General features: G+C 38.6%; 3 protein-coding genes across 4 annotated transcripts; all 3 read left to right on the top strand.

The window, feature by feature from the left end:
- Positions 1-4,907: 4,907 nt before the first annotated feature.
- On the top strand, positions 4,908-6,683 carry LOC121794192 (flavonol 3-O-glucosyltransferase F3GT2-like). The gene is made up of 2 exons (XM_042192253.1): positions 4,908-5,439; positions 5,663-6,683. Exons 1-2 carry the CDS (start codon positions 4,968-4,970, stop codon positions 6,532-6,534), a joined length of 1,344 nt encoding a protein of 447 aa, XP_042048187.1. The 5' UTR covers positions 4,908-4,967; the 3' UTR covers positions 6,535-6,683.
- A 2,155-nt stretch (positions 6,684-8,838) lies between these two features.
- Positions 8,839-10,540, top strand: LOC121797198 (flavonol 3-O-glucosyltransferase F3GT2-like). The gene is made up of 2 exons (XM_042195944.1): positions 8,839-9,401; positions 9,482-10,540. The coding sequence occupies exons 1-2, from the start codon at positions 8,942-8,944 to the stop codon at positions 10,357-10,359; spliced, it is 1,338 nt and encodes a 445-aa protein (XP_042051878.1). The 5' UTR covers positions 8,839-8,941; the 3' UTR covers positions 10,360-10,540.
- A 7,876-nt stretch (positions 10,541-18,416) lies between these two features.
- On the top strand, positions 18,417-21,413 carry LOC121794190 (putative late blight resistance protein homolog R1B-16). Of its 2 annotated transcripts, XM_042192250.1 has the most exons (3): positions 18,417-18,835; positions 18,917-20,875; positions 21,265-21,413. In XM_042192250.1, exons 1-3 carry the CDS (start codon positions 18,526-18,528, stop codon positions 21,336-21,338), a joined length of 2,343 nt encoding a protein of 780 aa, XP_042048184.1. In that variant the 5' UTR covers positions 18,417-18,525; the 3' UTR covers positions 21,339-21,413. The 2 variants fall into 2 exon arrangements, with proteins under 2 accessions (XP_042048184.1, XP_042048183.1); XM_042192249.1 differs by lacking the exon at positions 21,265-21,413 and having other exon boundaries at positions 18,917-21,119.
- Positions 21,414-26,440: the final 5,027 nt, after the last annotated feature.

The raw sequence follows: 26,440 nt of genomic DNA, 5'->3' as shown, positions 1-26,440 counted from the left end.
TGGTGCAAGAGGCTGTAACTATCTTGTGTGACAGCAACAGCGCCATTAGCTTGGCCAAGCACCAGACTTTCCATGAGAGAAGTAAGCACATCGACATCAAACTTCATTTTGTAAGAGATGAGATAAGCAAAGGCGTGGTGGCAGTCAAGAAGGTCCACACCTCTGAAAATGCAGCTGACATGATGACTAAACCCCTACCAAGTGCTAAGTTCGAGCATTGTTTAGACTTGGTTAACTTGACTGCAAGAAGATGAGGGAATTTTGGTGAAGGTGGAGTTTTGGCTGGCCGGATGGTGGATGCAGCCAAGGTGGAGATTTGTTGGGTTTTGGTGTGGCTGGACCAACCATCGGCCCAAGTCATTATTGAGGGCCGAACTCGATTAAGCTCGGCTAACACCGAACTCGATTAAGCTCGGCTAACACCGAACTCGATTAACCTTCTCCAACACCGAGCTCGATTAAGCTCGGCTACCAACCGTTGTATTTGAACAGCTCGTTCAGTTACAACGACTAGTTTTTCAGTTTTCAGTTTCACATCTTGTTTTTCTCCATATATTCGTGTGATTCAAGAAACTAGATAGAGAAGTGAATACACTTTGTGATTCTTGAGCTAGCTAGGTGAGTGATCCACAATCGAGTTGTTTTCTCCGATTGAGTAGCGAGCTAAGTGATAGTGTGTTGTAATCGCCTTCGTTTGCTTTGTATTCGTAATAATATCGTCCCACTTTTGTTCGTGAATCTCGCGTCGATTCTGTATTTGATTCTTCATGCAAAGTTTTGAAAAATTATTTTCAAGTTGCCTCACTTTTATTTGTATCATTTTAAACCTGTCTCGATTATTAAAGTAAGTGCATACTCTATTACTACTACTCCGATTTTGACCGATTTTGATGGTTTTAACAATTCTATTGGGATTAAAACCGTTTAAAATCGGGTTAAAACCGTTTAAAAATTGACGGAATTGTTAGTGTAGGACCAATTGTGATCCGAGTTGAAATGTTCAGGATGCAAAAATTCAAAGATAAAATATATGACCAAAATTGTAAAATGGGCATATGTAAGTTTTGGCCTTTACTCTTTAAAAAAAATAATGACTTATTTTCTGATTAGTTCATGTGTGATTCTAAAATTGTTTAAAGGTTGCAATTCTTCATACGTAGGGGTAAATTTAGATTGGGGAAATTGTTGAGAATGCAAAGAAAGGGCGTCGTATACATGAAACAACGTCTGTTATTTGGGGCGAAAATTTTAACTTTTCATTCCCTTTCGACTCGTGGCTTTTATTTCATCCACACGTTTTTTCAACGGTTTATTTACATAAAACGTAACATAAGAGCATTAATTTACTTAAGCATCCACAATAGCGCCTAGCGCACCGCCTAGCCGAGCGCCAGCGCTAGGCGGTCTATTACAGCCGCCCAGCGATTTTCGCGAAAAAAAACCGCCTAGCGCTCGGCGGTTCCGTGGCGCTATGCTGTGCGCTAGGCGATCTGCTAGGCGCTATTGCAGCGTCCGGATCGCCTAGCGCGAATTTTTAATTTTTTTTTTGTTTCCGAAACACTATATATACGCGACTTGCCCGTCATGCGCCAAACGGAGGCTCATATTCGACTCCAAAAGGATTTAATTGAAGAGTTATTGGCGCGGAGGACTGCACGGAAGTAGTGTTTTTTGTTAATTATGTAATTTTTTTTAATTAATGTACTTTTTAAATTTTAATAATATTATTGAATTTTCTCGTATGTGTATCGTAAATTAAATTGCGTATTTTGTGTGATTGTTAATTATTTGTTTTATATAATTTTGAGTGATGTGGCTATTGATGTGACTGAGCTATTTATGATGTGGCAGGAGGATTTTTAGTGTTGATGATGTGGCAGGAGGAGTTTGTGGCTAGGCTATGGCTGGGCTATTATTGGGCTATTCCTATTGTGGATGACCTTAAAAATATTTAGTTTTTCCTATAACTGTTATACGGTCAATTTAAGCGAAATACTATAAAAGTAAGCTTATTATTTTTGATTAAATAAATAAATTCAAACAAATAAATACATTAATTATTGAACACTTACATACGTAATCTATGTATTTGTGTATTACATTCGAAGGTGGATAAGAACTTTCTAATTTCGCCCCCAAATAACCGACATTGTTTCACTGATTGCACCAAACAATCTTTCTTTGCACTTTTAATAATTTCCTGAACTATATTAACACTCTTTCCTTTGCACTCTTAATTCTAACTACTGGTATCAAAACAATATGGGAATTTTCCATTTTAGAGTTTGCAAAATATTTATTTTCTAAAATTTAGTCGAATATCTACCAAAGTCATGCACACAGAGACGTGGTTCTAGAATTGGTGACGGATATATATTTCTTCATTCTATAAATATATAAAGCTTCTTTTCTCTTCATTATATATGAAATATGACTCCTAACTAATTGAGTTTTTAAAAATAATCAAAGTGTTTTTTCCTAAAAAGTGTGGCCAATAATATGCAGACGAAGCTATCATTTTGACAGATTTCAAGTTAATTCTTTTATTACAAAACCATAGTAACTTGTACGATACAAAATTAAATAAAGAGAATATATTACATATATATAGTTCCTATCCAAAAATATTATGGGACAAATGACAATATGAGAATCTTCGGGACCCCTTAATTAAATAGATACTACATCATGTCCCGTATTAGGATTCACATTTACTTTTCTGCACTCGTTTTATAAAAATGATACTCTATTCGTCTCAACTTAAGAGTCCTAATTAGTTAGGGCACGAATTTTAAGAAATGTAAAGAAAAGTGAGTTGAACGAGTGCAGAAAAGTGGGTTGAATAAGTTAGGACACGGGTTTTAAGAAATGTAAAGAAAAGTGGGTTGTATAAGTTAGTGGAATATGAGTCTCACTTATATACTTTTATAATAGAGTAAAGGCCAAAATTGGTCCTGAACATATGCCCATTTTATCATTTTGGTCCTAAACATTATCTTTTGAATTTTTTGGTCCTGCACATTTCAAATCGGATCACAATTGGTCATCCGTTAACAATTCCGTTAATATTTAACGGTCAACGATTTTAATCACAATTTTGACCAACTTAAACAATTTTTAATTATTTAATTATCAAAAATATTTTTTTAAATAAAATCATAAATAATTTGATTATTTAAAAATTGTAATAAATAATTTATGATTTTTTGACGATAAACACAATTTTGACCAACTTAAACAAATTTTAAGTATTTAATCATCAAAATTATTATTTTTAAATTAAATTATAAATAATTTATTTATTTAAAAATTGTTTAAGTTGTAATAAATAATTTATGATTTTTTTATGATAAACACAATTTTGACCAACTTAAATAATTTTTAATTATTTAATCATCAAAATTATTTTTTTTTAAATAAAATCATAAATAATTTTGTTATTTAAAAATTGTTTAAGTTGGAATAAATAATTTAATTATTTAAAAATTATTTAATTATTTCTAATAAATAATTTATGATTTTATTTTAAAAAATAATTTTGATGATTAAATAATTAAAAATTGTTTAAGTTGGTCAAAATTGTGATTAAAATCGTTGACCGTTAAATATTAACGGAATTGTTGACGGATGACCAATTGTGATCCGATTTGAAATGTCTAGGACCAAAAAATTCAAAAGATAAAGTTTAGGACCAAAATGATAAAATGAGCATATGTTCAGGACCAATTTTGGCCTTTACTCTTTATAATAAAATGTGAGTGAGATAAGTTGGTGGAATGTGGAGTCTACTTACTCTTTATGGTAAAAGTGAAATATGACTCTTAAGTTGGGACGAACGGAAATGACAAAACATGACTCTTAAGTTGAGACGGATGGAATAATAAATAGTTAAAGTGGAGAAATAATAAAGTAAGAAAGATAATAATGTTCCGAAAATTATTTATTCTCTCTCTATAAAGATATACTCCATTATACACCTTTATTGAAAGTTTGTTGGCATGAGGATGGGAAGTTTGATGACGAGAGACAATGAACGGTGGTTGAAGTGTGTGACTTTACTTCCTCCACACTCACTGCTTTTTATTAAGTCTCCATAATTTTATTCTTTGAATGTACTACTAGCTAGTAAATATTTTATGTAACGCCCCATCAACTATTTTGGCAAGTATACCAACATAATTACCGTATAACTTTATAAGACCTTGATCTAAATTCATATTATAGGAGAAACTCTATAATGTGTCTCATTCACAATAGTTCGAGTCATAAACCTCATAAAATAAAACTAAAATATTGTCTGACTTAATTTTTGTGGCATTTATATAGTGGATGAAATTCTATAGTTTGAATGTCGATAATCCGTCACTTGCATCGTTTGGCAAATTCTAATAAACTCGCATCTTGGAAATGGTAAATTGCCAAAAAGTCTAGTTTTATTTTTCAACTTCAAAAATCAACTGTAACATTTTTTTCAATTTTTTTGCGAGATCTAATTTTGGAGAAATGGTACCTATTGTGGCATCCAGAAATTTCAAAATGAATGAGATTGAAATTGAATTTTATAATTTTTTCTTAACAAAATTAAGACATAAATAAACCACATCCTTAATTTGAAACACGTGCACACGACATATCAAAAACACATAAATAGACAACAAGATTATTTCGCCATGGAAAATTGAAAAAAAATGTTAGAAATCATAACTTTTACTGCCAATTTTTAAAGTTGCTAGACAAACTGACCAAAATTCATAATAAAAAATGTTTAATTACCTAATAAATTCTGGTAAAGAAATGTACTACGTATAACATACACATGCTGAAAGGTAGATAGGTCGCCACGAGTGGATACTTTTATTAGATAGTTAGTTGACTATAAATATTCTTGGTGGTTAGTTTCAATACATAAATACCACTTTTCCAAACTATTAAGTCCTTGCAATTTCTTGAATATAATAATCAAAATTATGGCATTTAAATTACACATTGGCGTCCTAGCGTTCCCGTTCGGAACACACGCGGCCCCGTTACTCGCGCTGGTGCGGAGGCTGGCCGCTTCCGCGCCAGACGCACTATTTTCTTTTATCAACAGTGCGGCATCGAACGCCACACTTTTCAATGCGACCGCGTTTGATAATATACGGGCGCGCGATGTGTGGGACGGCGCGCCCCGTGGCGAGCCCTTCACGGGCTCACACTTCGAGGCGGTCGGGCTGTTCCTCGAGGCCTCCCCGGGGAACTTCGAGATGGCTATTCGAGAAGCGGAGAGGGAAAGCGGCCTCGAAATCGGCTGCTTATTAACCGATGCGTTTCTTTGGTTTTCGGGCGACATGGCTGAGAAAAGAGGGGTGCCGTGGGTGCCGTTCTGGACCGCTGCTTCGTGCTCGCTGTCGTCGCATGTTTACACCGATCAAATCGTTAGAGCAATTGAATCAACAGGTGATGATTCTAACTGAAGAAATTCTGCATAATTTGTTGATTTTTTTTGTTTGCGTGTATAATGTTCGACGAAATGTTGCTTAAACGGCGAAACAAGAGAAAAATCTGTTGATTCAATTGCTACACCGATCAAATGGTAAGAGCAATTGAATCAAGAGATGATGATTCTGAAGAAATTCTGCATAATTTGTTTGCGTATAAAGTGTTCGACGAAATGTTGCAGAAAAGGCGAAACAAGAGAAAGCTCTGTCGTTCATTCCAGGACTGGAAATGGTGACCACGGCCGATCTCCCGCCCGAGATTTTCCTCGGAAACAACGCGTCGCCGCTGGCGATCACGATCAACAAAATGGTGGAGCATCTCCCCAAATCCACCGCCGTCGTACTGAATTCGTTCGAGGAAATCGACCCGATCATCACAAAAGACCTAAAATCGAAATTCCCCAATTTCCTCAACGTCGGCCCTTCGATCCTGGCTTCTCCGGCCGCCGCAATTTCCGACGAAACAGGATGCCTCTCGTGGCTGGGAGGCCTAAACCGCCCCAATTCGGTCGTCTACATCAGCTTCGGCACCGTGATCACGCCGCCGGAGAACGAGCTCGCGGCGCTGTGCGAAGCCCTGGAAACATGCCGATTCCCATTCCTGTGGTCGATCAAGGACCACGCGGTGAAATCCCTCCCAAACGGATTCGTCGATCGGACGAATTCGTTCGGGAAGATGGTGGCGTGGGCCCCGCAGCCGCAGATCCTCGCGCACGAGAGCGTCGGCGCGTTCGTCACCCACGGCGGCTGGAACTCGATTTTGGAGAGCATCGCGAGCTGCGTGCCGCTGATTTGCAGGCCGTTTTTCGGAGATCAGAAGCTGAACAGCAGAATGGTGCAGGATTCGTGGGGGATTGGGGTTTTGGTTGAAGGAGGCGTCTTCACCAAGAGCGGGACGATTGAGTGTTTGAAGGAGTTGATGACGACGGAGAAGGGGGCGAAGATGAGAGAGAATGTTAGCCTGTTGAGAAAGAAGGCTGTCGCTGCCGTTGATTCTCAAGGGAGTTCGTCGAAGAATTTCGACAAACTGTTGGAGGTCATCGGAGCCCGTTGATCTCGACTTCTTAGCCATTAATGTTAGAAATGAATAATGGAACGCTCTAGAAATAGCATTGGCTTAAATTTATTGTTCCTATTGAGCATTTGGCGAACTAGGATTTGTCAGTAATCGAACATGACTCTTAAAGTAATTTACTTAGACTACTTTCAGAGTCTATGGAAAATGATGATCACGTCGTCACTAAAGGATCTTTTACCCAATTTCCTTACAAAAAAAATATATATACTCACAACCTCAATAGAAAATGAACTAATTATCATGAATGATTGTATTTTTAAACTTAAATTAATGTATATTACATTGAAGGTGCCAGTGGCGGATCCGGAAACGGAGGGGGCGGAATATATAGTATTAGTTTGATTTAGTGCGGACATGACTATTTTTTTTGTTGTTGTTCAGGGCTACGCTGGAGGCAAAAGAAGTGGGCGGACATGGTAATTTTACTTCCTGATAAAGGGAAAATAGTCGCACGGTGGGGGCGAACCCACCCCCAAATCCGCCAGTAGAAGGTGCATCAGTAATTAATTATTACTAAGATTTGATCAAAGATGAGTCATTTAAAAAATAAAATAATGACATCTTTAGTAAAATACATGGCCTATAGAGTCAAATTAAACTTTTGCTTGTCCACCAAAATGAAACATGGGTTGCCATTTTCGATTTCGATTTATTTAGAAACAAGTCCAGCTTTGGACCATGATGGGTAATTATCATCAATTTGGGCCTTTATTGGGCCAACATATTGAAAAAGCCCGGTGTTTATTTCGATAACAAGAAATTACCTATCCTGTGAGCTGGTGCATTCATGTATACATATTCTCAATTGTTCATTTATCTTAGTAAGTATGAATGGTTTCCAATAGTCCTTAACAAAATAACTCTAACGCTTACAGTTTCATCGTGAATTATAGGATTTAATGTGTAATTGATAAAGTGAATGAAAGAAAAAAAATGAATTTGTAAAAGAGAAAAATGAGGTAAAAAAATTTTATATATAAAAATGAGACCAATTTGATGGAGAACTAAAATGAAAAAAAAGAATTATTTTTCATCCACAACCACAAAACTTCATGATTCTTTAAGAAATTTGTCCATAATTAATTCCATAACATGAAACTTCGATTACTGAATCATTCAATAATTGATTTTCGGATTTCATGCAACATGGCAAAATTTGATGTTAGATTTCTTCTGCAACTTCATCAGACTGATCTACAAATATTGATAATAAAGGTTTGCCGAAAATGTAAAATATTATTTAATTTAAGGGTGTTATGGAAATATTATTTGTAAGTGTGGTTTTATGTACCTTTTGGTTTATATTATTTGTAATTATTACTGAATTTCACTATTATCCAATTATCTTAGTTATTTTATTTTTGTTTATAATTTTAATTATTGATAACATGAAAAGTGACTCAGTTATAGGCCCGACTTTACAGCTAGCATCAACTTCTGTTCATAAAATTGTCGAATTTGTGGCCCATAGAGGTGGAAAGTTACTACCATCAATTATGAATATGACTATACAATGGCTACACACTGTTCATGATAAACTAGACAAATATCGTCTAGCTAGTTTATGAGAAAACTACCTTCATGAATTGAGATTAGTAAGAGTAAGAAAAAATGAAAATTATTACTACTAGATATGACAATGATTTAATTATAAGAATTTTTTTAAAATAAATTAATAACTTAACTATGAGGAAACAGAAACAGTAAAATTCGTGAACTTCAGTGCAGATTTTTAAAGTAGTAAAATGAATCAAATTTAACTAAAATTCAAATTTTACACTTGAAATTTCCTTGGAAAAGCCATTGTTACGTAGTAAATTTTGCTAAAGAAAATTACAAACTACTTTGATTTCACTTTTATCATTTTTGGTTGTGCATCCTATATTTCATTAATTCATTCTCATTCATATTTTATTATAAAACTAATACATAAAATGGGACCTATATCTACTAACATTTTTTATACACTTTAACTAATAAAGTCAAACAATTTTTTATAACTTGAACAGGTCAAATGCTCCACCCATCCACGAAAAATAGTTCAATTTGTTATTTTGGTATGTCCACAACAAATAGTTTTCTATATATATATAAATGAAAACTTTCTCTAATACTTTATCTACTTTTTCTCTACATGAGTTTTAAAAAATGTATAGGAAAATTTGTAAAAATAGATAGTGAAACTTGAGTACTATATTTATATATTAGTTTTATAATAAAATGTAGAAAAAAGTTAGTGGATTGTGGAGCCTATTATTATTTATAGAATAGACTTCTAAAGTTAGAGTTAGACCGGGACTAGGAGGGAGTAGTGCAGCTACCACTTTTCTCCAAACCTTGCAATTTCTTGAATACCTGAAGCTCAAATATCTTAGTCAAAATCATGGCATTTAAATTACACATTGCTGTCCTAGCCTTCCCTTTCGGATCACACGCACCCCCCTTACTGGCCCTGGTGCGGCGGCTGGCTGCCTCTGCACCAGACGCGCTGTTTTCCTTTTTCAACAGCGCGACGTCCAACACTGCGCTTTTCAACGCGACTGCCTGTGAAAACATACGGGCGCGCAACTTGTGGGACGGCGAGCCCTTTGCGGGCTCGCTCTTCAACGCGGTCGAGCTGTTCCTCGGGGCAGGCCCGGGGAACTTCGAGACCGCTATCCGAGAAGCGGAGCGGGAAAGCGGCCTCGAAATCCGGTGCCTAATAAGCGACGCATTTCTGTGGTTTTCGAGTGACATTGCTGAGAAAAGAGGAGTGCCATGGGTGGCGTTCTGGATTAGTAGTTCGTGCTCGCTGTCATCGCACGTCTATGCCGATCAAATCGTTAGAGCAATCGAATCAACAGGTGAAGATTCTCCGATTTCTCCTCTCACTCAAAATTTTTCTGTATTTATAATTGAGCGTAAAGTGATTGACGAAATGCAGAAACGGCGAAACAAGAGAAAGCTTTGTCGTTCATTCCAGGATTAGAAATGGCGACCACGGCAGATCTACCGGCGGAGGTGTTCCTCGGAAGCAATCCGTCGCCGATGGCGGTGGCGGCCTACAAAATGGTGGAGCGTCTCCCCAGATCCACCGCCGTCGTCCTGAATTCGTTCGAGGAGCTAGAACCGATCATCACAAAAGACCTAAAATCGAAATTCCCCAATTTGCTCAACGTCGGCCCTTCGATCCTCGCTTCGCCGACGAATCAGGATGCCGCAATCGCCGACGAATCAGGATGCCTCTCATGGCTGGGGAGCCAAAACCGCCCAAAATCAGTCGTCTACATCAGTTTCGGCACCGCAGTCATGCCGCCGGAGAACGATCTCGCGGCGCTGTGCGAAGCCCTAGAAACATGCCGATTCCCGTTCCTGTTGTCGATTAAGCAGCAGGCAATGAAATCCTTCCCGAACGGATTCATCGATCGGACGAATTCGTTCGGGAAGGTGGTGGTGTGGGCGCCGCAGCAGCAGATCCTCGCGCACGAGAGCGTCGGCGTGTTCGTCAGCCAATGCGGCTGGAACTCGATTTTAGAGAGTATCGCGAGCTGCGTTCCGTTGATTTGCTTGCCAGTTTTCGCAGAGCAGAAGCTGAACAGCAGAATGGTGGCGGATCTGTGGAGGATTGGGGTGAGGGTTGAAGGCGGCGTGTTCAGTAAGAATGGGGCGATTGAGTGTTTGCAGGAGATGATGACGAGGGAGGAAGGGGTGAAGATAAGGGAGAATGTTAGTCTGCTGAGGAACAAGGCTTTGGCTGCCGTTGATTCTCAAGGGAGTTCGTCCAACAATTTCCACAAACTTCTACATCTCATCCCACTTTGACTCGAACTACAATTTCAAGATGCCACATCAGAAATTGGGGAACTACATCTCAAGATAACATGAATACTCCGTCCGTCCCAATTTAGGAGTGCAATTTAGTTAGTCCACGAGTTTTAAAAAATTGGTAGTGTGTGTAATAATTGAATTGTGGCAGTGGTTGTTGAAGTGTGTAATAGTTGAAGTTTGTAAGGGCACCCGCAACGCGTGCCGCCGGCGTTCCGCGTGCCGTTCCACCGGAACGGTTTCTCCGCGGAACGCGTTGCGGCGAACCATTCCGCTCCCATTCCGTGCCGGGTGCCGACGGCACGGAACACGGCACGGCTTGTGCCGCCACGCGCTGGGGCGACGTGGCGCTCCCCGCTTCGTGCGTGCTTCCTACTCGCCGGCCCGCGAGTGGGACACGTCAGCGATGACGCAATAATTAATATTTTTTTAAAAAAAATTGATTTTTTTTTTAAATTTTTTTTAACGGTAATATTACCGTTTTTTTAACTTTTTTTTTAAATTTTTTATTTTTATTTTTATTTTCTTATTCTATAAATACACCTAATTTATTACATTTCACACACAACTACACATCTACTCTTCCTAAACCAACATCAATTCCTCTCCAATTTTCTATTTCAATCTCCTTCACAAAATGTCCGGCGACAGGAATTACGGCGGTGGCGGCTCCGGTGGGTGGGATCTCAACGCGTTCGGCGATTGGGAGACCATGTACAACACACTTGGTGGTTCCGGGTCGTCGACGCCGGGCACCCAGGGGTCGGCGACGCCGGGTTGGTACCAACCACCCACTTTCGATGTGGATGCCTACGCTCGACCACCCGGCTCGCGGCTTTCTCAGGGTTTGTCCCAGATTCGGGAGGATATCCCCGTTGAACCCACACAGGGAGGAAGCCGAGGCGGTGGAAGCTCTAGGGCTGCGTCTGAGGCACCCGAGGAGGAGGAGGAGGAGGAACTGGAGGATCTGGGCCGGCATCCGTACAACAATGAAGAAACTAAGGCGGTGTACACCGCCTGGCTCACCGTCTCGTACGATCCCATCGTCGGGAACCAACAAGCCGCCAAGTGCTTCTGGGAAAAGGTCTGTGATGTCTACCACCAGACTGAGCCGAAAGGGGCCCGGAAGCGCAAATATACAATGCTCCGTGCTCACTTTGGCCGAGTCGACGCACAGGTCAAAAAATTTTGCGGCATCTACTCGGCCGAAGCGGCGAACTACCAAAGCGGAGCTTCGGGCGCTGACATTCTGAGGGCGGCTTTGCGCGTCTTCTACCAAGACACCGGTCTACAGTTCAAATATGTTGATATTTGGCAGCTCGTCAAGGACGAGGAAAGGTGGGCCGGCGGTGTCCGCTCGAGCTCGGGCTCAACCTCAAAGCGCACGAAGCACACGGCGAGCGGCAACTACTCGTCTGGTGACACCGGTGAGGCCAGCGAGGGTGAACCGCAGGTGTTTGGGGGTACGGGGGATCCAACGCCCGACGAATACGAGGGATCCAGCCGTGGGCGCCGTCGGCCGCAAGGGACGAAGGCGGCGAAGGCGGCTAGAGCGAGGAAGGGCCGAGGCGAATCAAGCCATCGGCCTCGGGATCGGGCTCGCGGGGAGGCTCGGACACACTTATGGTGGCGTACATAACCGCCACAATGGCGGACACTTCCATCTTCTCGTACGCCCAATTCACGGCCTGGTGGAACGGAATTGTGCATATGGCAGGACTACTTGGTCTTCCTCCTCCCCCTAAACCTCGACCGCCTCCGGAGGATGATTCGGCTGCAGAGTAGTTTTTTTATTTTCCCACGTTTAATTGTGTGTTTTTTATTTTGTGTTTTTTTATTTTTTTAGGATTTTAATTGTGTGCTTTTTTTATTTTTTTAAAGTTTAAGTTGAATTTGTTTTTAATGTTGTGTGTTTTTTAATAAAGTGTGTTTGTTTTTTATTAAAGTGTGTTTATTTAAATTGAATTGGGTTGGAAATAAAAAAAAGTGAAATTGAATGAATAGTAATTTAAGGAACGGTTAAGGAACGGAGGGTTGCAGGTTCCGTTCCTAAGTTAAGGAATGGAGTAAAAAAGTACAGTGGGGCCCTCAAATAGTGGTTTAAGGAACGGTATAGGAACAGCGTTGTGGATGACCTAATAATTGAAGTGTGGTAGTGGTTGTTGAAGTGTGTAATAATTGAAGTTTGGTAGTGGAAAGTAAGACATTTTGATTTTTTGTATGTTTAGAATTTTGTTTTATTTTATTTTTACAAAAGTAATGGCATTTGAGTGTAAATTTCATCAACAATGAAGCTATATTTTCTGTCCAAATATGATAAATTCTAAATAAGACTCTTAAACTGCCACAGATAGAAATGATAAAACAGGATTCTTAAACTGGGACGGAGCGAGTATTTCTTTAAAAATCCCTTAGTAACCTAGTAAAGTTTGATAAAGGAAATTACTACAAAGCTATACATCGTTCCCTTGTTCTATGGCAAATGAATACGCTATCCACCCAAAAAAAAGACTAGTTTTTCTCCTCTTGGACGTTTCCTAAAATTAGACAAAGTCTCCAATAAAAAAAAGTTTTGAACTACTAATAATGTGGACCCTAAAATCTACTAATACCACTTCCACTACATTTACTTTTTTTTCTATCTCTCACTCTTACTTTATAAATTACACGTTAAAATCCGTCTCATATGCAACTTTATCAATTTTTATGGGACGGAAGAAGTATAAATTTAAAGATTATGCAACAATAATAGACTCGAATCGAGACTTTTGGCGTTACCATTACCATTACCATTACCATTACCATTGTATTGTTCAGTCACTCACACACACAACACACTCATCATAGGCCTCTGTAACATACACACATGTTGAAATGAAAGCTATATAGGTCTCCATGAATTTACTGTTTCCTTCACGCAAAGCATCTCCAGTGGGCGGACATCCCACTAGGACATCCACTAGGACATCCCAAAAACACCTCCTGCCACGTCACTAGGACATCCCATTCCACTGCCACATCACTAGGACATCCCCTGCACAATCCACCCTTCCCACTAGGACATCTCGCAATAAAAAAAAAATCATACATTCACAAATAAAACAATTTACGTTTACGGAAATAAAATTTGACCGAGAATACGAACGGGAAAAAATTCAACGGGACGTATATATAGAGTTTTAAAAAAAAAATTTAAAAACGGGACGTCCGACTGGACGCCACAGTGGCGGACGTCCGCCCGCCCGCCCGTCGCCGGGACGTCCGAGGACACCCGACGTCCTCACAGGACGTCCATATCCGACCTTCGACGCTCCAATGGCGGACATCCCGGTCGCCCGTCGGCACGTCCGACCGGATGTCCGACCGGACGTCCGCCATTGGAGATGCTCTTATTGCTGGTTTGGTACAGTACATAAATATCACTATTCTTCAAACTTTAGTTCCTATCAATTTCTTGAATATCTCTAGCACAAATATCATAAATCAAAATCATGGCATTTAAATTACACATTGGTGTCCTAGCGTTCCCTTTCGGAACGCACCGTTCCCTTTCGGAACGCATGCGGCCCCGTTACTCACCCTGGTGCAGAGGCTGGCCGCCTCCGCACCAGACTTGCTGTTTACTTTCTTCAGCAGCGAGGCATCCAATGCCGCGCTTTTCAACTCGGCCGCACAATAAAACATACGGGCGTGCGACGTGTGGGACGGCACGCCACGTGGCGAGCCCTTCGCGCAGTGGCGGATGCAGAATTTTTAAGGTGGGGATCAAATTAGTGTTCCTAGTACTATAGTATTTTTTAGCGCGGACAATTCAGATAATCAATTATAAAAGTTAGAGATATGTATGAGGTGATGATTGTTGATAGATACAACGCCAACATACAAAAAAAACCTACGTCATAGCAATGCAAATTATAGAAAAAGAGAAAAAATAAAACATAAATTATTGAAGAAAAGAAAGACTTGAAATTGAATTCTAGTACTATATCATAGCAATGCAAATTATAGAAAAAAAGTGATATAAATATAAAATAGAAAAGTCAATGTTAATTGTAAGAAAAAATTTAGTAACTGCTCTAATATAGTGAGAATTGAACTCAAGTCTAACTTACTAAATAATTCAATAACATCGTTAATTCATAACACCTGTACGTCAAATCAATGACATATTGTAAACAGAAAATCAGAAAATTTCATCATAGAAAATTTTGAAAGGTGTTAAAATTATGATTTTTATGACTAGGCTTTAAGAGCATCCACAACCGTGCTCTTGCCAGCGGCACGGTTGTGGGCCCAGCCCCACTTTTTCTGCCTGCTCTCTGACAAGAGCACAACACCCACAGCTGTGCTCTTCCGCAAGGACGAGCACAATTAATTTAAAATTCAATTAAACAATAACATTTTAATAATACTAAAATTCATTAAAAAAACCTAAATAATATTACAAATGACAAATAAAATAAAAACGACATATTAAAATCCTAAAAAATTAAAAATTACATAATTAAAATACTAAAAATTTAAAAAAACCACTACGCGTTGCCGAATTTCGCCCACAATGTGTTGACAATTCGCATGAACAAGCGCTTTGACATGCGAAAACGGTGCCTGAAGTAATCTGCCGGAAACAGCGGCTGGTCGGCAAAGTAGTCGGCAACGAACCTTTCGTGGGCTCCCTCCCGGTCACGATGAATGTAGCGCCGATTTGATCTGGTTCGTTGGGGAGGAGGAGCGGGGGTATTCGCCGCGACATATGCTTCGTAAGCGGCACGATGTTGTTCGTAGTATTCTTGTTCTTCGCGTTCCGCTTCCGCCATAATATGGGTGAAATCCATTTGATGTTTTGAATAAGGGATGAATGTGTTGATAGTTTTGTATGAGAATTATGAATGAGAGATGAATGGGAGATGAATTGATGTGATAAATGGATGATGAATGTGTGTATTTATAGATGATTTTGGGGGAAAAAAAAATAAAAAAAAATAAAAAAAATTCAGAAAAAATGGGAAAAAACGGCCATATTTTTGGGATTTGGAAAATAAATTTTTTTTAATCATTTTATATAATTTAAAAACGATTTTTAAAAAAAAAAATTCAAAGGCAACGGCTATGCCGTTTCCCAATCAGCTGCTGCCACGTCGCCTGCTCGCTGGCACGGCGCTGCTCGATGCATCGAACAGCGCCGTGCCAGCGGCGCGAGCGCAGCGACAGCAGTCCTCGTCCTCGCCGCTGGCACGAACGGACGCGGGTTACGGCGCCACCGTTGCAGATGCTCTAAGGTTGGGGAACGGACAAAAAGTCATGAGTTTTTTATAAGGACACTAGTTAATTACATAAGGGTCAAGTCAACCCTAATAGCATTTTTGAAAGATTCTAAGAGTAGCTATTAGCTTGCCGAGATAGGTTTAATTTTGCATCACACACAATATTCAATCTCACTTTGCTATTGTTTTATATTTGAATTCGAAAGTGTTAAAAGGGATAATTTCTCTTAACAAGATTCCGGCGTAGCGATTGCGATCGAAGGAATAAAAGGTAGTCGAGGTAGTCGCGGAGGCTTTGCCCGTCGATCAAACCAAGAACAATACCGAATTGAAATAAAAGCGTGAAAATAAAATAGAAAGATAATTGATATTTCTTGATTGAATGAGAATAATATAATGCATCCTATTTATAAAAATACCTGACTTAGGAACAAGAAAATAAAGATCCTAATAATATATGAGAAATATATGCTAAATCAATGCTAAACTAAATAAGAGATATTTGAGAATATTTGTAGAGATATTCTCGTATCAGAAAGTTTACGCGTACTTCTCCAAATTCGACCTCAAAACTTCATGACTCTTTCAGCAATCTGTCCTTAATTAATTGCATAACATATTTTAGTATTTTCTTTTCACAAATGTTTGTATTAGAGTGTGTGAAAGTTCTCAAAAGCATTAGTACGTTTTTCATATAAAATTTATTTGCGACATGTTTCGTATGGTAATAATTTCAATTGCCCATAGTATGAAACGGGCCTCAATTGGTTGGGCTTACATACGAGGCCCAATTATTTATTTAATTTGCTTATGAAAATAGTTTCTCTGACAAATCCTTGTTGCATTTCTATTACAAATTGTAAGTATGACCCAATTATCTATTTATTTTGCATATGAAAATAGTTTATTGAGTTGCGCTCTAAGATATAAAATCCATAATTTCTGCTTACATCGTTTTGTGATTAACAAATTACCAGAAAAAAAAAGTGTAAATGAATTGTTTGATCAAATGCAAAATTGAATCTATTTCACCCGAGAATATTATTTGTAATTGTGGTTTTATGTACTTTTTTTATAGTATTATTTAAAATTGTTTATATTGTCTAGAATATTGTGTAATACAATATACCTTTGTTATTTTATTTATGTTTTAAATTAAAATTATTGATGGCATGAAAAGTGAATCAAGACTTTACAGCTATGATCAATTTCTTTTCAGAAAGTTATCTAATTTGTTGCCCATAACAGACGGTGGAAAAGATACAAGCATCAATATATTCATGATAAACTTGTATTACAAATGATGATGTGGCGAATTTTTGATGGGAATAAATGCAAGTAATAAATGATCACAACACGGGAAATTACGTGGTTCGATTTACTGAGGTAAATCTACGTCCACGGGAAGAAAAGAGGGCAAATTTGTATTGCTTGGTCTCGCTTACAGATTACAATACTGATTTGCTATAAGATTCAGGATCTAGAGAGCTTAACCCCCGTCTATCTGACCTAAGTTCTATTTATACATTCGAACTAAGATCGTGGTTTGCAGGTTGATAACTGCTTAATACCACTAAATAGATCGTGGGTGTAATGGAGATCGTGGGGATCCTGCATGGGTCCACTATCTCCTTGTTCGGTCGAATACTGAGACCGAACTGCTGAACTTTGCCGATCTGAGAGTTGAGCTCGATTGGTCGGCTTTTACCGAGCTATAGGCTGTGACCGAACTCTTTGGTTGAGACCGAACTGCTGAACTTTGCCGATCAGCTTTTGCCGACCTGAGAGTTGAGCTCGATTGGTCGGCTTTTACCGAGCTATAGGCTGTGACCGAACTCTTTGGTTGTGCCGAACTGATACTCTTTCTTGGGTTTTGGGCTGATGGGCCGTCACTGCTATTGGGCTCGCAATTAGGGTTTAGTTGCTTAGTTCGTATCCCATCAACAAAAATAGTCTTCTTGTTGAAATTAAGTGAAATGGCTGCCTATGGAGCTCTAGTTTCTGTAATGAATATCTGATACGAGCATATCTTATAAAATATTCCTCATATCAATTAAGTGAAATGGCTGCCTATGGAGCTCTAGTTTCTGTAATGAATATCTGATACGAGCATATCTCATAAAATATTCCTCGTATCTTATTATTTAGTTAGTTATTGATTTACTATATCTTTTCATATTTATTAGGATTATTTTCTTCTTCCTTAAGTTAGGGTATCCACTATTATAAATAGTGGAAATTGTTATTCATTTTGATCATTGAAGAAATATCAATTTATCTTTTATCGTTATTTTATCTTTTATCGTCTTCTTTATTTTCTCGCAACCCTAGTTTGGAGCTGATTCCGGGGGAAGCCCGAGACGTCCACTTTTATCCCTCCGTCGTCGACCTCTCGTCGTCGCTGGAATCTTGTTAAGGGAACTTATCCCTTAACAATTGTTGTTAAGGGTTTTCCCCCTTAACACAAACGATATCGACGTCGACAAGTAATCGACGATGAAGAATAAAGGTGGACGTCTCGAGCTCGCCCCGAGATCAGCTCCAAGAACTATGGTTTTGCGAAAAGGAAAATAAAGAAAACGTAAATAAAGGAGAATTATGGTTTTATGTACTTTTTTATAGTATTATTTAAAATTGTTTATATTTTCTAGAATATTGTGTAATACAATATACCTTAGTTATTTTTTTATGTTTTAAATTAAAATTATTGATGGCATGAAAAGTGAATCAAGACTTTACAGCTATGACCAATTTCTTTTCAGAAAGTTGTCTAATTTGTGGCCGATAACAGATAGTGGGAAAGATACAAACATCAATTATGAATATAATCATCCGATTGCTACACTATTTATGATAAACTTGTTTTACAAAAATAATCTTCTTGTTGAAATTAAGTGAAATGGCTGCCTATGGAGCTCTAATTTCTGTAATGAATATCATAGATCAACTTCAAACTCATCCAAACCCTCCAATTTCCATCCACCAAAAACAGGTAGAATCTCTCACTCAAGCAGTTACATCCCTGCAACATTTTCTTCAAAGCTATTCTCCCCACGGTGGCTACACCGAGGATGAAGACTATTGGGAGAGCCGCATTGCTAAAGCAGCTTATGGTGCTGAAGATGTGATCGAGTCCTACATTGTCCATCAAATTCATGTTCGAGCAAGAAATTATGTAGATAACATCAGCCCCGCTGAATTCAATCAAGGTCCTGTTCACTTTCATGTTGATTGCTATTAATCCTTCAACTTCTAAATGTATATAACTCTCCGAATCTCTAATCAAACAGGTTTGCAGAAGGTGATAGAAAACATGAATTTGATCGAGGTTGAGATTAAAGAGAAGATGGTAGTTCAAGATCTACTCCACATTGGAAAGTCTGTGAGCACTTCTTCTGATGCAGGCTCGTCTAGATCTGCTTTCGCTGCTCATGAGGTTGCAACAGTTGGTTTTGATGAAGTTTTTGATCAAATGCTGGACAATATCACCAGAGGAGGACTCGCTCGCCAAATTATCCCGATTGTTGGAATGGGTGGGATAGGCAAGACATTTCTTGCTCGGAATATCTATGTAAGTCCACTTGTCCAACAACATTTTGATGTTTGTGCATGGTCTGCAATTTCACAAGAGTATAATGTAAGTGAAATTCTTAGACAAATACTTGATCAAGTAGACAACAAGGATAATGAGGAGGAGGAGGAGAAGGAGAACGATAGAAAAGAGTTGAGTGAAGTTGAGTTAGGAGATCATGTGTACAAATATTTGTTTGGAAGGAAGTATTTTATTGTAATGGATGATATGTGGACTATTGAGGCATGGGATGGAGTTAGGAGATTCTTCCCGGATAATAGAAACGGGAGTAGAATTGTAGTGACGACAAGACTATCAAACTTGGCATCTCAATTTAACTACTCCAATGGTCTTGATTTGAAATTTTTGGATAAGTATGCTAGTTGGGACCTATTTTGCAAAACTGTGTTCGGGGAAGAAGCTTGTCCTCTTGAGTTGAAGCGCATTGGAAAGAAGATTGTGAAAGGTTGTAAAGGACTTCCTTTGACAATTGTTGTGATAGGGGGGCTCTTATCAAAATCTGAACGAACAAAAGAAAAGTGGGGATTTATTGAAAAGAATTTAAGTTCTGTTGTGAATTTGGATGATAATGAGAGTTGCTTGCAAGTATTATATATGAGTTATAATAACTTGCCGGTTCATTTGAAACCATGTTTTCTCTATATGGGAATTTATACTGAAGATCCTAAGTTTCTCGTCAATTTACACATCCTATTTATTGTTGCTGGAGGATGTGTAAAACCAATTAATGGCAAGTGCTTGGAAGAGATAGCAGAAGAGTATCTAGAAGAACTTGTTGATAGAAATATGCTTATAGTTGAAGAACGCAAGCATGGCGGGAAACTGAAATTCTTGAAAATGCATGACCTGTTGAGAGATCTATGTTTGAGAGAAGCTCAAAAATTGAAGTTTTTATGTGTGTTGGAAGATGGGAGCATTCCACGGGCTGTAAATTCGCAACGCAATATCTTAAGCAGGTTCAAGAAAGATGAATTTCCAACTCCACTCATTCGGCCCTTGGAATCTGCATTCCTTGTCCGGATGCTTTTCGGGATATTTCCAGAGAGTTTATCATATACTTTTAGATTGTTGAGGGTAGTTTATCTGAAGAAATACTTAGGGGAAGAAGTTCGTCGTGGTCATTATGAGGAGATTCTCTGTGGACTTGTTAACTTGCGTCTTATCATGATGATTGCTGATGAGCATCCTTTACCTTCTTCGTTCTACCTTCTTTGGAATTTACAGACACTAATTTTATTTAATGCTGGTGAGGATTACGTTTGCGAGATTTGGAAGATGCCTCAACTTAGGCATGTCTTAACCGTTGATGGAGGGACACTTGATGGTGCATATTGTATCCCTGATCACTTCAATGACGAAAAGGATATGATGTTGGAAAACCTGCACACACTTCGTGTCGTTAGCAATCTCAAGTTTGGCGAGGGGGTGCTTGAAAGGATCCCCAATATCAAAACATTGAAGCTATACTATGATAGAGAAGTAGAAGATTATTACCGTCTCAACAACCTTTGTAGGCTCCAAAAACTTGAAACTCTTCGGCTTTGTGTTGCCGAAGAACACACTCATGTGATGCTACAAGTCAGCTTCCCGCATTCCCTCAAGAAGTTGACACTGGAAAAAACGAATCTTCCTTGGGAAGATATGAAAACAAAAATAGGTTCTTTGCCCTTTCTTCAAGTTCTTAAGTTGAAAGATAATGCATTTAGTGGGTGTGAGTGGGAAACATGCGAAGACCAATTCTTGAATCTCAAGTTCTTGCTGATTGAGGGTTGTGATGTAGAGTGTTGGATCACAGACAGCACCCACTTTCCACTCCTTGAGCACCTTCATCTTCGCTACATAAAAAAGTTGTCGGAGATTCCTACTAATTAATTAATTAATTAATTAATTAATTAGCATAATTGACTAACTTGTTTAAGTACTTAAAAACGAATATCTGATGTATTACTACTAATTATCAAAATAGATGCATATCAAGAACCCTGAAATTCATGTTTGAATAATTTTTTTTTCATTTTTCATTACTAACACTGGCTAATCATGAAGGAAATTGGTTGCCCTATTTTAAAGATGAAGATGCTTGTGTGGGAGAAAGGTGCAAGTCTAAGAAAAGGAGATGATCCAAGTTGTGTTTCTACGCTATCATTTTTTAATATATTTGTCATTTGAAAATTATGAATATTTGTACAAGTTATTGTTATCCTGTGACTTTGCCCTTTTCACTCTGCATTATCTGATTCAACAAATTGGGATATACTACTAATATGCAACACATTTTTCCGATATCACAAAAGTTTCTCCTAGCTATTAATTACTCCCTCCGTCCTGAAATTTTGTCACATTTTTCTCTTTCCGTTCGTCCCATAAAATTTGTCACATTTCAGTTTTTACCATTTTTAGTAGTAGACCTCATATTCCACTGACATATTCTCACTCTCATTTTATTATAAAACTAATACTTTAAAAGCAGGTTCCACATCCTACCAACTTTTTTAACTAATTTTCCATTACATTTCTTAAAACTCGTGTCCGGTCAAACTATGACAATATTTAAGGGATGGAGAGAATAATATGTTTATAGTGCATACTAATACTATATCTTCGATTCCTCGTAAGTCTCATGAATTTGTTAGTCAATTTTTTTATGAATGTGCATTATTATAAATAACTAGTAGTATTACCATTCGGGACATATAATCATGCATGATGCATGTACTGATTTCGCATTCTCGGTTGCACCATACAAATGGACTTCGATGAAATTTATCGAATTCGAGCCATTTGGTTATGGTGCTATGTGCTGATTTGCTAGCGTAAATCGACATTGTGAACTGTATAATGAAAGGGGCTTGATGTGATTGAAGAACCGAATTGACCATTTTGACACGGTGGCACTTCTCCGCACGCCATGAGTCTCCCCTTGATCCTTCCCTCGCACCACACTCAGTTTTCAGCCCATCTTCTTCTCGCATGCAAACTGTTTGACGAAACACCTCTATTGTTTTGAACTACTTTGGGACGGGTTTTCGAATCACTCTATTAAGCTTTCAGAGTCGTTCACACTTATTCTGCTATTTGCGGTGAAGTGAATTATAAATACTTCTGAATGCTGCAAAAAGTTTGCAACTTCTTTTATGAAGATGAGTAAGAATTAAAAAAAAAGGAAATATACGTACATATTTGAGAGAATAAGTTAAAAAAATATAAAAAATTATCGGTTTATTTTTGTCTTTATCTTAAAAGATAAATAAAATAATAAAATTGGATATTTGTGTTTATTTGCCTCAGTTTATTATTTGCTTTATCCCTGCAGCTCAATGCAGTCAAACTGTTTGTAGAAATGTCGCCATAAGAATCTCAACAGCATCACCTAATAAAACTGTGTGCTTATGTCAATGAACCACATTTATAGCTAATTATTGGATGCTTCAACTCCAAAAACATTAAATTAAACATAAATCCAAAGCATTCTGTTTAAATCATTAATGAAGCTCCCTTTAACAACAAGAACTGACAACGAACAGTAAATCGATTGTTTTTCTTGATCTCCTTGGAATGCTGTTGTTTGCCCTCCTTCTTGTTAAAATGACAGGAAGTCAACTGTCGGGTACTTTACCTTCATAGGAGGCAACCTTGTGACATGGAGAAGTAAGAAACAACAAGTGGTGGCACTATCAAGTGCAGAAGCAGAATTTCAGGGAATCAAGAGTGGGATGACTGAGATACTTTGCCTAAGGAAACTTATGAAGGAGTTGGATGTGTATTCATCTCAGACTTGCAAGCTATTCTGTGACAACAAGACGGCTATTTGCATATCTGAAAACTCAGTCCAACATGATCGGACGAAGCATATGGAAGTTCATAGACACTTCATAAAGGAGAACATTGAAGCAAAGATCGTTGAAATGCCGTATGTCAATTCTGAGGACCAGCTGGCTGATATCCTGACAAAGGCGGTGAACTCGAAATCATTTCGAGAAGTACTATGCAAGTTGAGTATCGGGAATCCAGTTACTTAACTTGAGGGGGTTGGAAGAATATCACACGAGATTTGGAGGAAGATTAGGGGTGATTATTTCTGGACCCGTCGTGTAACCTGTTGGGACCCTCCGAGCAGCCGGGCGGAAGTACTCCGTCCGCCGTCGTGGCCTGATACAGAATCACCCTGGACCCGTCGGAGAAAGCCCACTTGCTGGGACCCACCATGGACCCGTCGGACCACTGCATATCAGCATTCTTCATCCTACGAGCTAGATATGTACTCGCCATCACCGCCTAAGCGCCGACCTACCTGTTGGGACCCACCGGCGCAACAGCAGGACCGCGGCTACCCGACCGTTGACCGGCCCCGACGCTCGGAGACGTGCTGGGACCGACCTCGCCCTCGGGAGGAGGTGAGAGCGCGAGTCCAGCCCGCCTCCCACCAGCCCCGCTACTCCACCGAAAAGCCAACGCGGGACCTGTACAGTCAGCCCGCGCGTGTGACCAGCCAAACTCCGGAGCAGCCACGTCTGCCGCTAATACGGGTCTCCCAGGCGGAGAAGTCAGAACGATCCAGGTTGGGTCTCTGCTGGCACTGCCCCGAGAAATGGGTGATGGGACATGTGTGTAAACAACGCATTCTCTGTTATGCGGATGATGGGGAGGAGTTTGAGGAAAACATTCAAGGTGAGAATTTAGCCGACGAGAAAACTGATAATACTCTCACGATAGTATTCGGTGATGATGTTCCCAATGACATTACCGATGTTCACAATGATGGCGCTCCTCTTGATGTTCCAAACAACAAGTCCCCTGGAGAGTTCCTCCAGAACAAAGGGATTGTCAAGAACGACAATGAGCCACCGCAAGTGCTCGTTGGGGTATATGATGAGAAGATTGGTGAAAATGAGGAGACATTGCTAGAAGATAAAGAGGAGGATGGTTCTATTGGTGAAGTGGAGAAGATAATCGCCTCACTCAATGTTGTTCAAGTGTCATCCAAAAATGTTGTTGGAAATTGTTGGGGCAAGAAAGGAGATGATGCTTACACCGAATTGCCCGTAATTGCTTGTGTCAATGTGGATTTGAATGTCGGTGATGTTCCAAGTATGAATCATCGATCAACATCGCTCGACAAAGATGCAAGGTTGATCCCTCCGAGTAATGACATGCCATGCTTGGGCATTCTGGGAGGCGTGAACAAGCTTTTCGTTTTGGCATGGAATTTTGCCGACAACATTGGGTCTCCTTTGTTGACTTTTGACAAAGGTGATAAAGGGAGACATTCAGCTGCTCGATATGTGTTTGATCCAGGAGGAGACGTCTAGCTAAAGCTTTTGCTTTCAACTCTCGTCCTTGGTTCGTGGTTCCCACCTTGAGGACAAGGTGAATTTTAACCGTGGGGGAGTTGATACGAGTCTTATACTATGAATATTTAGTTTAGATATATTAGGGATTTGCGTATCTTTTTCTATATCTTTGTTTTCTTGTTCATTAAGTTAGTAGCATTATAAATAGGAGTTATTGTTATCACTTTTTTCATTCAATCAATATAATATTTTCCCTAAACTTGTCTTGAGTATCAAGTATAATTATTGTTCCCTATTTGCTGCTGATCGGAGAACGTCTGTGAATCAGCAAATCCGTGAGCCTTCCTTCGAGCTTGTCGAAGGATTGATCACCCTATCCGTCCGAGAAGATAGATAGCCGGTCACGTTACGGAGGACGTCCGTAACAGTATTCATCTCAGACTTGCAAGCTATTCTGTGACAACAAGACGGCTATTTGCATATCTGAAAACTCAGTCCAACATGATCGGACGAAGCATATGGAAGTTCATAGACACTTCATAAAGGAGAACATTGAAGCAAAGATCGTTGAAATGCCGTATGTCAATTCTGAGGACCAGCTGGCTGATATCCTGACAAAGGCGGTGAACTCGAAATCATTTCGAGAAGTACTATGCAAGTTGAGTATCGGGAATCCAGTTACTTAACTTGAGGGGGGTTGGAAGAATATCACACGAGATTTGGAGGAAGATTAGGGGTGATTATCTCTTCCCAACTAAAGATATGGAATCAATGTAATTAATGTAAAATAGATTTAGCTTGTATAATCTCTCCTAGTACCTATATAATGATGCTAAAATGTACAATTAAAATATCAATGAATACACAGCCCCTTTACCGACCATTCTAACAAAATCCTAATCTAATCGTAAAATTCAAATTACATAAATTATAAGCTGGAATCCTATATTATTTAGCTTACGTTTCAGCCAATTTTCTTCCCGTACGCAAAGTGTTCGACGAAACGCCTCTATTGTTTTGAACCAGTTTGGGATGGAATTTCGAATCAGTCAATTTAGATTTTAGAGTCCTTCACTTCTCCTGCTATAAGAGTTATTATGTAATTTGACTAGACCACTATATTTTTTATTTTATTTTGTTTGTTGTTAATACTTCTAAATGTAGTATAAATACAATATTTGTGGTGAAGCTAATTTAAAGATATTGAATACTGCATATTTTTGCAACTTCATTTATGAAGATAAGCAAGAATTAAAAAACAAGGAAATACGTGCATATATTTGAGAAAATGAGATGCATTATTTTTGGCTTTATCTAAAAATATACTACTACACTATTATTGTGACATTTATAATAAAATTGGATATTTGTGTTTATTTTACTAGTCCAACTGTTTGTAGAAATGTCGTCATTATGAAAGAAAGAATCTCAACGGCATCAAATCAAAATGGGATGTTTCTGGATTTCGGATTTAATCCATACATATTGGGCAATTTCAAAATACAGTAAATATTTTACATTTAAATTTCAAAATTTTGAATAATAGTAGTATGATTTGTTTTCATTTCAAATTCCAAACTTTATAGACTGGAAAAAATTTCAATTTAAATTTAAAACCTTACTAGATTATCTAGAAATCGATGCAAACTGCATTTTTTAAATAACAATTAATCTGCGTAAATATAAGTGGTTTAATGTATTTATAACTTTAAAATAATATATATTGGTCAGCTAGAACTATTGTACTATTATTAATCTGTGTCATAGGAAAACAATCTGTGTATTAATCTTTATCAATACACAAACTTTGATTTTATCATAACCACTCTACAACTATAGCTTTCCAATTTTCATAATATTCTCATCTAAGTGTTGAACAAGTTACCAAAGATAGTTACATCTAGGCCCTAATCTATCGGGTTTTGTGTCAG

The sequence above is a fragment of the Salvia splendens genome, chromosome 3 (genome assembly GCF_004379255.2).
Source record: "Salvia splendens isolate huo1 chromosome 3, SspV2, whole genome shotgun sequence".
In the NCBI taxonomy this organism is placed as follows: Eukaryota; Viridiplantae; Streptophyta; class Magnoliopsida; order Lamiales; family Lamiaceae; genus Salvia; species Salvia splendens.
The sequence above is the reverse complement of the archived record's forward strand: the minus strand, read 5'-3'. Positions and strand labels throughout refer to the sequence as shown.

What these genes read in the sequence shown, in the direction of transcription:
- LOC121794192 (XM_042192253.1), top strand. Translation starts at nt 4,968, where the DNA reads ATGGCATTTAAATTACACATTGGCGTCCTAGCGTTCCCGTTCGGAACA. An exon ending in TAGAGCAATTGAATCAACAG is followed by an intron (nt 5,440 to 5,662) that starts GTGATGATTCTA and finishes GAAATGTTGCAG; the next exon opens with AAAAGGCGAAACAAGAGAAA.
- LOC121797198 (XM_042195944.1), top strand. Translation starts at nt 8,942, where the DNA reads ATGGCATTTAAATTACACATTGCTGTCCTAGCCTTCCCTTTCGGATCA. An exon ending in TAGAGCAATCGAATCAACAG is followed by an intron (nt 9,402 to 9,481) that starts GTGAAGATTCTC and finishes GACGAAATGCAG; the next exon opens with AAACGGCGAAACAAGAGAAA.
- LOC121794190 (XM_042192249.1), top strand. Translation starts at nt 18,526, where the DNA reads ATGGCTGCCTATGGAGCTCTAATTTCTGTAATGAATATCATAGATCAA. An exon ending in CCCCGCTGAATTCAATCAAG is followed by an intron (nt 18,836 to 18,916) that starts GTCCTGTTCACT and finishes CTAATCAAACAG; the next exon opens with GTTTGCAGAAGGTGATAGAA.